At 50.0% G+C, this 12,642-nt stretch overlaps 1 protein-coding gene across 3 annotated transcripts in view; it reads right to left on the bottom strand.

Moving 5' to 3' along the window:
- The window catches only part of LOC141001671 (receptor-type tyrosine-protein phosphatase beta-like), a 28,976-nt gene extending 17,105 nt beyond the window's left edge, over positions 1-11,871 (bottom strand). For 2 of the 3 annotated variants that reach the window (XM_073472815.1, XM_073472816.1), the window contains exons 1-10: positions 11,173-11,871; positions 7,048-7,306; positions 4,533-4,820; positions 4,127-4,390; positions 3,786-4,049; positions 3,388-3,654; positions 2,990-3,256; positions 1,582-1,845; positions 998-1,261; positions 438-701 (exon numbers count right to left, since the gene is read on the bottom strand). In XM_073472815.1, coding sequence (XP_073328916.1) covers positions 438-701; positions 998-1,261; positions 1,582-1,845; positions 2,990-3,256; positions 3,388-3,654; positions 3,786-4,049; positions 4,127-4,390; positions 4,533-4,820; positions 7,048-7,306; positions 11,173-11,859 — 3,088 coding nt within the window. In that variant the 5' untranslated portion in view covers positions 11,860-11,871. Of the gene's footprint in view, positions 1-437; positions 702-997; positions 1,262-1,581; positions 1,846-2,989; positions 3,257-3,387; positions 3,655-3,785; positions 4,050-4,126; positions 4,391-4,532; positions 4,821-7,047; positions 7,307-8,525; positions 8,787-11,172 lie in introns of those variants that run through there. The other variant, XM_073472817.1, reaches the window with a different exon arrangement.
- Positions 11,872-12,642: the final 771 nt, after the last annotated feature.

The following is a 12,642-nucleotide window of genomic DNA, read 5'->3' as shown; positions in this document are numbered from 1 at the left end:
CCTGATAATCAGTTCATCCTTCAGTCAGTTTCAAACATCGTGTGGTTCTGACAGTAAATGAAGAGTCTGTGTTCTGGTCTGGTTGGACTGAAGACATTTGACTGACTAAACAACTGATCGTGGAAATAATCTGCAGATTAATTGTTAATTCATTTAGTAGCATTCTGCTAAACACCTGAAGTATCTGGACTTGTTTTAAAAGTAAAGAACAAAACGTCTCCATACAGCTCGTCTGCTGCCATCAGAGTCTGCAGAAGAGACAAGATCACAGACTGGTGTGAAGATGTTGTTTACAACCTTGATGTGCGGCTGAGCTTGTGCTAACGCTGTTAGCGTAGCAGCTACAGTGAAGGTTTCAGCTTATAAAGGTGTAAATAATGTCTGTTCAGATCAGTTTGGGACTGATTCTGGTTTCCACAGTTCTGGTCTGGTCTCACCTGTGCGGCCCTCGATGAACTGGGCCCTCTGGTTGGGGCCGCTGAAGGTGGAGACCAGGATCTTGTAGAGACGTCCAGGTGTGAGCGATGACAGCACACACTCTCCCACGCCGCTGCCCAGAGTGACGGGAGGAAACACCTTCATGTCGTTGAACAGCAGCTGCACCTCGTAGTGATCCACATCACCAGGGGCCGCGGACCACGTCACCCGCAGGTCCTCGGTACTCCGACCTGCCAGAACCAGAGACTGGACCGCTGCCGGGACTGCAGGATGGACAGAAGAAGGACTGAACTGAGTTTGTGTGAGACCTCAGAGACACTCAAGCTGCTTCTGATGAGCCTAGATGGACTCCAACAGTTCTGATGTGATGGATCAGAACAGATACTGACTGATCGCTCGTTAAGAAATCATTATTATTATTATTATTACTATTATTAATAAATATTACATCAGATAAAAACATCATGTCAGACATCAGTTTGATGAAGTGACAGTAACCCTCGACACGTTCTGACTCAGGTGACATCATCAACGGTCAGAGGGGTCAGGGGTCACTCACAGGTGCGTCCGTGGGTGGAGGTGCTGGTTTCGTAGGTCCCGCTCCAGGTGCTGATAAGCACCGTGTAGAGCCGGCCGGGCACCAGGCCGCTGAACACACACTCGTTCTGCGTCTTCAGGAGCGTTTTGTTCTGCAGGAACACGTTGTTGTGTTTGATGAACACCTGGTACAGGTCGAAGTCTCCGGCGGCGTGACGCCAGTACACCTTCAGGTAGTCGTCCCGAGCGGCGTGAGTCGCCGTCGGATTCTGCACCTTCGACGGTTCTGACACAGGAAAGAGTTCACGTTACTTCATTAAATACTTCGCCCACTTTTTATTCATGTGTACAAATACTACAAATACTACAAGAGTACTGTGATTACTGCAGGTGAGAAGGTACAATGTGTCTGTGTAACCAATTAAATCATCTGTATCTGAAGTGGGCGGGGCTGAAATCAGACAGATTTTATTATTGATTATGAAACAGTTTCAGATGGATGAACCTCCATCAGCTCCACCTCAACAGTACTGACTGTGACCTGCAGGTGGAGCTCATGTGAAGTTTGACCCTTCACAGCAGCCATAAGGTCGGGGCTGTACTCACGTGTCCTCTGCTGGACGGAGGTGGTGTTGTGGTGGAGGCCGCTGCGGGAGCTGATGGAGATGTTGTAGAGCCGTCCGGACACCAGGGAGTTGAAGACACACTCCGGGCTGGACTTGGACACGGACACGGTGTGCAGCGTCCTGTCGCGGTCGCTCAGCGTCACCAGGTAACTGTTCACCTCACCTGCCGCCAGACGCCACGACACACTGAGGAAGTCACTGCGCCCGTTGTTACTGACCGTCACCTCACCCACTGCAGCTGGGACTGAGGGGGGAGGCAGAGGGAGAGAGAGGGGGAGGTCAGAGAGAGAGAGAGAGGACACCCTCCACTCCAAAGCCCTCCAAACTCAAGAGCTGAGCCCAGAAAAGAGTCCCCTATGTCAGCTGGTACTGAGGCTGACTGCCCCCTCTCAGACAGTCTGACCAGAATTGAGAGGGAGGTCAGAGGGGGAGAAATGTCTGTGACTGAACACGTCTCACAGAACCGGGTCTGTCTGAACCATTAAGGATCAGTCTGCTGTTTCTGAACCTGTTTCCCAGCAGCACAAAATAATGTTTTTATTTAACAATGGAGGTCCACTTCCTGCTCCTGACAGGAAGTCCCTGACAGGACAGGCACACACACACACACACACACACACACACACACACACACACACATACACACCCCGACAGGTTGTTGTTGTCGACACTTCCTGAAAATTCCTGCTTTTCAATAATATCCTGCACACACACACACACACACACATACACACACACACATACACACACATACACACACACACACACACGCATACACACACACACATACACACACACGCATACACACACACACACACACACACACACACACACACACACACATACACACCCCGACAGGTTGTTGTTGTCGACACTTCCTGAAAATTCCTGCTTTTCAATAATATCCTGCACACACACACACACACACACATACACACACACACATACACACACATACACACACACACACACACGCATACACACACACACATACACACACACGCATACACACACACACACACACACATACTCACACACACGCATCACACACACACACAGTGTTTTCGTGTTCTTTGTTATTTTTTTGTCATTAAGTAAAAATGTAGATTACATAGTTTAGTAATCAGATTACAGCTGAACTGATTACAGTAACTTTGAGTATTTTCATCCCTATGAGCTACTTCTTTGTCCCCAGACTCCCTTAACAAATGTGTCAGTTTAGTGAGTTGTTGAGTTGGAGACACTTTATAAACTGTGTGAAACTCTGTCTCTGACTGATTCTGACTTATTTGTTCCTTCTTGTGAATTCAGCAAATGTTCTACATGAACTTCTTTCTGTCTTTGTGTCTTTTTGTCTGTCCTACTGATGGACGGGTTATGACTGTTACCTGTGCGTCCCTCTGCCACAGTCTGTCTGGAGGTGTGTCCAGCTCTGACAGTGGTGACTACCACCCTGTACAGAGCTCCAGGTCTCAGAGAGTGGAAGCTGATGCTGGTGGTGTCGGCCTCCACACTCTGGTTCTTGATGACGCTGCTGTCGTGGACCAGCAGAACGCGGTACGAGTCCAGGTCTCCGGAGGCTCGTTCCCACGTGGTCTGCAGGCTGTCGGTGGAGCCGTCGTTAGAGACCTGCAGCCTGGTGACCTGAGCCGGAGCTGACAGGGACCAGAGAGATGGAGACAGCTGAGACACTGAGTCCACCTGGTCCTGGTGACTGGGACAGACATCTTGTTTCACAGTGTGTCCTCACATATCGTTAATAAATCAATAAATTAATCAGACGTACCGGTCTGGGCGGTCACAGAGGCGGAGCTGGTCAGGTCGCCGCTGTTGGTTGTCAAGGTGACGGTGTACAGGCGTCCTGAGGTGAGGCTGTTGAAGGTGCACTCTCTGACCTCCCAGGTGAGGTTCCTCTGAGCCACAATGGTGGAGGAGTCCGCCTGTCTGAGGACCACAGTGAAGCCGTCCCATTCACCGAGCGGCTGAGTCCACTGCACACTCAGACTGCTTTCATCAGAGTGACGGAGGAACAGCTGCCGCACGGCGCCGGGGGCTGGACAGACGAGACCCGTTATGACAAACACATTCTGACTTTTATTCAAAATGAATTAGTGTTTTATTCTTGAACTCTCGTTCTTCTCTCTGAGTAACAAGAAGCCGTCAGACACAGGTGAGTCTTGTTACCTGTCCTCCCTCTGCTGCAGCTGTCTGAGCTCTGTCCTCCAGCTGAGCTCCTCACACACAGCTGGTAACTGCGACCCGGCGTCAGACCCTCTAACACCACCCGGGTGATGTTGGGAGGCAGCCGGCGCTCCTGGGGGGTCGATCCCAGAGCTGACAGGGTCACCAGGTAGAGGTCGACGCCCCCTGCAGGTGACAGCCAGGAGGCCTGCAGACGGTCTGAGCTGCCGTTGTTGTCCAGGATCAGGTGCGACACGACGGCTGGAACTGAGAAGGAGAATCACTCGGACTAACTTCATTTATCTTCTGTTTCCTTCACACAGACTTATTGTTACAACATCTACCTGTGACGGCCTGTTTAGAGGCGGAGCTCTGCAGGCCGACAGCCTCTGTTACCACGGTGACGGTGTACAGGGTTCCGGGCTGCAGGCGGTCCAGCTGAGTGGAGGTCACTGTGTTTTGTAGAGTGACGTTCTTCAGCAGAACCCCATCCTGATCCGACAGCAGAACCCTGAACTGCTCAGCTCTGCCCGGACCGGCCTGCCAGGAAACACCGAGGCTGTCTGAGGACGAGGACATCACCTGGAGACCACGGACAGGTGACGGAGCTGGACAAGGGACACAAGAAGTGTACAGTTTATAGAAGGTAGAATTTAAGGCACAGGTGTCCTCTGCAGGTCCTGGACAGGTGCCTGTGAGGTGTGTCTCACCTGTAGCTGTGAGGTGTGGACAGGTGTCTGAGTATCTCACCTATAGCAGCTGAGGTGTGGACAGGTGGGGCGCTCTTGTCCCCGGCTGTAGCCACCACGATGATGATGTACAGAGTGCCGGGGACCAGGGAGCTGAATCCTGACTGGGGGGCGGCAGAGTCCATGATTCTGGTCCTTTGGGTGGATCCGGAGCTGGAGTCCTCCATAGTCACATCGTACCAGTCCACGTGACCCGCAGAACGAGACCAGAACACCCGCAGACCTGAAGACCTGCTGTGAGCCTGAACCGGGTCCAGCTGGACATCAAGACTATCCGGACTGACCGGGTCTGAGACGGAGGAGGCAGGAGACAAAGGAGGAGACAGAAGAGGGGACAAAAGAGGAGAAAGAGGAGGAGACAGAGGAGGAGACAGAGGAGGGGACAAAAGAGGGGACAGAGAAGGAGGCAGAGGAGGGGACAGAGGAGGGGACAGAGAAGGAGGCAGAGGAGGGGACAAAAGAGGGGACAGAGGAGGGGACAGAGAAGGAAGCAGAGGAGGGGACAGAGAAGGAGGCAGAGGAGGGGACAGAGGAGGGGACAGAGAAGGAGGCAGAGGAGGGGACAGAGGAGGGGACAGAGGAGGGGACAGAGAAGGAGGCAGAGGAGGGGACAGAGGAGGGGACAGAGAAGGAGGCAGAGGAGGGGACAGAAGAGGGGACAGAGGAGGGGACAGAGAAGGAGGCAGAGGAGGGGACAGAGGAGGAGGCAGAGGAGGAGGCAGAGGAGGGGACAGAGGAGGGGACAGAGAAGGAGGCAGAGGAGGAGGCAGAGGAGGGGACAGAGGAGGGGACAGAGAAGGAGGCAGAGGAGGGGACAGAGGAGGGGACAGAGGAGGGGACAGAGGAGGGGACAGAGGAGGAGGCAGAGGAGGGGACAGAAGAGGGGACAGAGAAGGAGGCAGAGGAGGGGACAGAGAAGGAGGCAGAGGAGGGGACAGAGAAGGAGGCAGAGGAGGGGACAAAAGAGGGGACAGAGGAGGGGACAGAGAAGGAGGCAGAGGAGGGGACAGAGAAGGAGGCAGAGGAGGGGACAGAGAAGGAGGCAGAGGAGGGGACAAAAGAGGGGACAGAGGAGGGGACAGAGAAGGAGGCAGAGGAGGGGACAGAAGAGGGGACAGAGGAGGGGACAGAGAAGGAGGCAGAGGAGGGGACAGAGAAGGAGGCAGAGGAGGGGACAGAGGAGGGGACAGAGGAGGGGACAGAGAAGGAGGCAGAGGAGGGGACAGAGGAGGGGACAGAGAAGGAGGCAGAGGAGGGGACAGAGGAGGGGACAGAGAAGGAGGCAGAGGAGGGGACAGAAGAGGGGGCAGAAGAGGGGACAGAGGAGGGGACAGAGGAGGGGACAGAAGAGAGGACAGAGGGACATTTTATACCTGAAACTTCAACCATAATAAAAACATCAGTGAAGACAAACACTGAGAACACATCAGGATGTTACAACATGAGCTGACCCTTCAGAATAAAAGCCTCCCTACTCCCATAGTATCAGATTAAAGGAGCAGTCCATCCAGAAAGTAACTCAGTCATCATCTCCTCCCTCCATGAGTCCATCATCTCCTCCTGATGATATAAAGTCAGGCTCAGCCATCATCTCCTCCTGATGATATAAAGTCAGGCTCAGCCATCATCTCCTCCTGATGATATAAAGTCAGGCTCAGCCATCATCTCCTCCTGATGATATAAAGTCAGGCTCAGCCATCATCTCCTCCTGATGATATAAAGTCAGGCTCAGCCATCATCTCCTCCTGATGATATAAAGTCAGGCTCAGCCATCATCTCCTCCTGATGATATAAAGTCAGGCTCAGCCATCATCTCCTCCTGATGATATAAAGTCAGGTGAAGTCTCGTAGTCCACAGAACATTTCTGGAGCTTCACAGTAAAACAGAGTTGCAGCGTTCTGCTGAACAGCTGAAGCAGCTGGAGATGATTTAAACATCAGATGTCTCCACGCAGCTCGTCTTTTTAAGAACGTCTAACACGTTAACGTGTGTGTGTGTGTGTGTGTGTGTATCCTGTGTTTGTGCTGCAGCAGAGATGGAGGAGGTTGATACGATTGTTTCAGCTGCTTAAAGAATGAAAAGTTTTCACGGAGTGGCGGTAGGTCCGGACAGGAAACAGAGTAAAACAGCAGAGGGTGGAGCAGGACGAGGACGAGGACGAGGAGCTCCGTCCTGAACTCTGGCCTGTTGTTACTGACTGTTTCCTCCCTGAGGAGAATTCACTGCTTCCTGCTGCAGCTCAGTGACCCCCGAGGACAACATGGCCGACTGGAGCAGCCTGAAGTGAGGAACTCATCGTGTCCTTTCTTTCTTCCTCTGAGGATCAATAAAGTGTCAACTTACACTAGAATTATCAAAATCTACCAGCTGACACAGGAACCTTATAACGACGAATAATCAATGACCACATTAACATATGTAATTACCACAGGTGCATAATTAACAACCACATTAACATTATTAATGATCACACTAACTTAATGAGTCATCAGTGATACCCAGGTGATCTTCTCACCTGTGCGGACTGATGCGTCGCTCCTCTCTCCGTCTGTCCTGGACATCGCCGTCAGATGGTACAGGGTTCCGGGCTGCAGACCGGTCAGGTGACAGGTGAAGGACGGTCCAATCAGCTGGCAGTCGGTGGATCGATCATCAGTCATCAGGCTGAAGTTACAGGACGGACCGGTCGAGGTCAACGTCACCAGAACCGAGTCTGAGCTGCTGCTCGTCTCTGTCACGTTCACAGAGCAGCGGGGAGCCTCAGTGGACTGCACCTGAAACAGGAAGTGACATCACCACAGGTGACAACTGCCCCCCCACAGTTGAGCACAGAGGTGTGAACACTGACACTGAGGGAATGTAACCAAGTACATTTACTCAAGCACTGTACTCAAGTACAATTATGAGGTACTTGTACTTCCATTTTCTGCTACTTTATACTTCCACTCCACAACATTTATTTGATGCCTTTAGTTACTAGTTATTTTGCAGATTACATGCTGCAGCACATTTTTAAATTAATACTTTTACTGGTAATTTTGATACTTGAGTACATTTAATATCAGATACTTTAAGACTGTTATTTGAGTACTATTCATATGGAGACTTTATAATATAGTAATATTTTACTTATACTACCATATCTTCACTTTTACTCGAGTACGACTTTTGGATACTTTAAGTTTATTATCATTATCAGTGGTTGAAAGTAACTAAGTACATTTACTTGAAGTATTTCCATTTTATGGTACTTCCTACTTGGGTGTTGTACATGTTTGACTTCACTACATTTACTTAATAACTTTAGTTACTTCACAGATTCACATTAATATTACACAATGTAATCTACTCATACATGACGAAATCAGACGTTATTGATCCAAGGAGACAAAATCAAAGAATGAGCTCCATGTTTACCTGCAACAGATGAGTACTTTTATTTTTGGTACTTTAAAAATATTTGGTACTTTTACTGAAGTATAACTTTGAATGAAGGGCCTTTAGTGTAACAGAGTATTTCTATGACGTGCTTTCAATATTTTTTACTTGAGTAAAGTATTTGAGTAACTTCTTCCACCACTGATTATTATATATTACGTTACATTATATTATATTACATAGAGATGGAGTGTAAACAGCAGGCGTACAGGTGAACCACTGACAGAATCCTGACTGGCTGCATCACCTGTAAGACTCTACTGAGGGTTAAGCACCCGCGAGCAACAAGGACAACAGGATCCTTTTGTGTTTGTGGATTTCAAAACAAAACACCTGAACCAGAAAGTTGTAACATAACAAACACAATGATCACAGCGGACAGATGGACAGACAGAAGTGAGGACAGACAAACATCAGAGCTGCTGTCTGAGCTGTGACAACATGTTGAACCTTAAAGACTCAAACATGAAACCTGAACAGGGAGGCAGGTATCATCACAGTGTGCATCTCTGTGGTTATTGTCGCCCTGATCGACTCTAAAAAACACTGACTCACCTCGTTTACGCTCCAAAACAAGCCGAGTATCAAACATGTGAACATCGTGGCCGCTGGTTTAAATCTGTCCGCTCAGCTGAACAAGAAGAAACGAGGAACAACAGCGCTGACATCCCGATGACGGACAGAGTCTGATGATCCACACGGTCACCGAGCGTAAAAGTGTCTCTGAAATGTTCAAGACCAGACTCCTTCTACATCTTCATCATCCTCATTGTCACAGCTGGCAGCCTCCTGTCAGCCGGTGGAGTCGAGCGAGCTGCCTGCTGTCACACATGGAAGCAGGACTGCTTCCATCAGCTTCAGACCCTCACCACACCCGCCTTCCTTCCTGCCCGCCTCCACTTTCTCTGACGACCTTTAACATCAAACTGAGCTCCATCCATCAGAGCAGCAGCAGCCATTGTTAGGCCTCAGTGAGAGTTATCCAATCAGGAAGCAGCCTCAGATCAGGGCCAGAAGCTGACACTAATAATAGAAGAGCTCAGGAGAAGAACTTTAATGTTGACCAGTGAACCTTCAGACTCACCTGGTGACCAGGTGAAGGCTCACAGCCTCCTCACACACACACACACTCTCTCTCTCTCTCTCTCCTGCAGCTGATCAGCTGATCGATTGGACAGTGAGCTCAAAGTCTTTAACTGGAGTGATTGTTAACACCTGGTCATGTCACTGTGGGTCCTCGTCTCTGATCGGTCCAGCCACTGAGACACCACCCACCTCATCTCCTCTGATTGGACGATTACTGAGTGTAGCTTCATCACTGAAACTCTCACATTTGTTTAAGTTACTCTAGCTAACGGACCTGCTCCATCAGCTCCATCAGACCTTCTTCTTCTTCTTCTTCTTCTGTTTCTGTGTCTGATGAAGCGGTTGGCTGCTCTTGTGTAGCGTCTTCAATGTGACCAGAAGTTTCTGTTCCTGTTCACTCGCTGCTATTTTTATTATTTACTGAAGCTGAAAAGTCACAATCTGTCTACAAGGAGTGTGGGTGGAGGTTTGAACCACCATGGTGGATCACAGACAAAATGTCAGTGAAGACATGTCCCACACTTCTCTTCATGACACCATTAAACTCAAGATTCATCACTGAGACAAGCAGCAGCTCTGAGCTCAGCTAAATGCTAACATCAACATGCTAACATGCTGATGTTCAGCAGGTATAATGTTTCTCATGTTCACCATCTTAGTTTAGCATGTTAGCATGCTAACATTTGTTTATTAGCGACTAAACAATTACAGCGTATCCAGAGCGCTGCAGTGCACCTCGTCTTCAATCTACCCAAATTCTCCCATGTGACCCCCCTCCTCCGAGACCTCCACTGGCTTCCTGTTGCAGCCCGCATCCGATTCAAGACCATGGTGCTGGCCTTCAAGGCCGTCAACGGAACTGCACCCATCTACCTCCAAACACTGGTCAGACCACACAGCCCAGCACGAGCACTTCGCTCTACTACATCAGCTGGCCGGCTGGTACCGCCATCGCTGAGAGCAAACAAAACCCGCTCAGCGAAGTCGCGACTCTTCTCTGTTCTGGCGCCTCAGTGGTGGAACGAACTCCCGACCAACATCAGGACAGCAGATCACTCGCCATCTTCTGAAGAAGACTCAAGACTCACTTGTTCAGACTTCACCTCGACCCCGCAGAGCATGACTCCCTCTCGCCCGCCCAAAAACCTGTATATGCACTTGTATGTTCTGACCCGTAGCACTTACATCACAGCACTTATGTCCTTAAGGTATCTTGATAACTAGCAGATACTTTGCTCAGACGAGGGCTTGAAGATTGTTTCTATTTGTTTCATTCTTACTTTATCATCAGTGATATGTTGTGTTTCTTTTTTGTGACAAATGTACTTATTGTAAGTCGTTTTGGACAAAAGCGTCTGCTGAATGTAAATATAATGTAGATGTAAATGTTATTAGCCAGTTATCAGTAAACACAACAGCTGATCTGAACTCATGTAAACAATGAGGCTGAGGTTCCTCTGATCAACAGTGTGTGTGTCTGTTTAATTTTGATTCATCATATGTACTTGTACTCCAGAGAACATTAAATGAACAGTTCATATAAACAGTAACCTCAGTCATCATCTCCTCCTGATGATATAAAGTCAGGCTCAGTCATCATCTCCTCCTGATGATATAAAGTCAGGCTCAGTCATCATCTCCTCCTGATGATATAAAGTCAGGCTCAGTCATCATCTCTTCCTGATGATATAAAGTCAGGCTCAGTCATCATCTCCTCCTGATGATATAAAGTCAGGCTCAGTCATCATCTCCTCCTGATGATATAAAGTCAGGCTCAGTCATCATCTCCTCCTGATGATATAAAGTCAGGCTCAGTCATCATCTCCTCCTGATGATATAAAGTCAGGCTCAGCCATCATCTCCTCCTGATGATATAAAGTCAGGTGAAGTCTCGTAGTCCACAGAACATTTCTGGAGCTTCACAGTAAAACAGAGCTGCTAAACAACTGAAGCAGCTGGAGATGATTTAAAACAGAAAAACAACCAAAGAAACATCAGATGGAGTAAAAAAATATAAAATGTTACTTTCGGTGTTTTATCTATAAACACTGTGATACTTGTCACTGAAGTAACAGAAACATTCAGAGACACAGAAGTGAAGTAGCAGAATACTCACAGGTGTAGTCGTGGTTTCAGGTGTAGTCGTGGTCGGAGGAGGAGCTGTGATTGTTCTGCTGGCTGTCGTAGCTGCAAGTGTGGTTGTACTGGTCTTGGTGGTGGGTGGAGTCGTTTTGATGGTTGTTGCTGTGGTTGTGGTTGGAGTGGGCGTGGTCGTGATGATAGAGGTCGTCGCGGTCTCTGTCATTGTGGATGTCACAGATGTGGTTACAGGCATGGTTGCAGGTTTGGTTGTAGGTGGTGTTGTAGGACTGGTGGGTGGGGCTGTTGGAGCAGAGCTGGTGATCCTCTCTGTTGACATCCCCCCAGCTATTGGAGACGTGGGTGGAGCTCCTTCAGTGGTGGTGCTGGCTGAGAGTTTTGGATGAACCACAGAGAGCTGCAGTGTGGAGCTAACTGTGGGTGGGGTCTGTGAGGTCGTAGGCGGGACATGGGGGGTGGAGGGTGGATGTGTCTCCACGACTGATGTAGACATCACACCTGCTGTTGAACCATCAGGTGTAGCTGTGGTGGAGGCAGATGGAGGGGAAGTCCTGCTGTGGGATGTCTCTGTGTCAGGAGTCGAACGTGTCCAATCAGAACGAACCAATAAAACAACAGCAGCGTCAGTGGTGACATCAGAGGTGACGTCAGAGGTGACGTCAGTGGTGACGTCAGAGGTGACGTCAGTGGTGACGTCAGACATGGCGTCAGTGGTGGCGTCAGGTGTGACGTCAGACGTGACGTCAGTGGTGACGTCAGTGGTGACGTCAGAGGTGACGTCAGTGGTGACGTCAGACATGGCGTCAGTGGTGACGTCAGAGGTGACGTCAGTGGTGACGTCAGTGGTGACGTCAGTGGTGACGTCAGAGGTGACGTCAGTGGTGGCGTCAGAGGTGACGTCAGTGGTGACGTCAGAGGTGACGTCAGTGGTGACGTCAGAGGTGGCGTCAGACGTGCCGTCAGAGGTGACGTCAGTGGTGACGTCAGTGGTGGCGTCAGAGGTGACGTCAGAGGTGACGTCAGTGGTGGCGTCAGACGTGCCGTCAGTGGTGACGTCAGAGGTGACGTCAGTGGTGACGTCAGAGGTGGCGTCAGACGTGCCGTCAGTGGTGACGTCAGTGGTGACGTCAGAGGTGACGTCAGTGGTGACGTCAGACATGGCGTCAGTGGTGACGTCAGTGGTGGCGTCAGAGGTGACGTCAGTGGTGACGTCAGTGGTGACGTCAGTGGTGACGTCAGAGGTGACGTCAGTGGTGGCGTCAGAGGTGACGTCAGTGGTGACGTCAGAGGTGACGTCAGTGGTGACGTCAGAGGTGGCGTCAGACGTGCCGTCAGAGGTGACGTCAGTGGTGACGTCAGTGGTGGCGTCAGAGGTGACGTCAGTGGTGACGTCAGAGGTGACGTCAGTGGTGACGTCAGTGGTGGCGTCAGAGGTGACGTCAGTGGTGACGTCAGAGGTGACGTCAGTGGTGACGTCAGAGGTGGC

This window comes from Pagrus major, chromosome 8 (genome assembly GCF_040436345.1).
Source record: "Pagrus major chromosome 8, Pma_NU_1.0".
NCBI classification, from domain to species: domain Eukaryota; kingdom Metazoa; phylum Chordata; class Actinopteri; order Spariformes; family Sparidae; genus Pagrus; species Pagrus major.
Note: the sequence above shows the minus strand (reverse complement) of the source record. Positions and strands in the feature narration are given on the sequence as shown.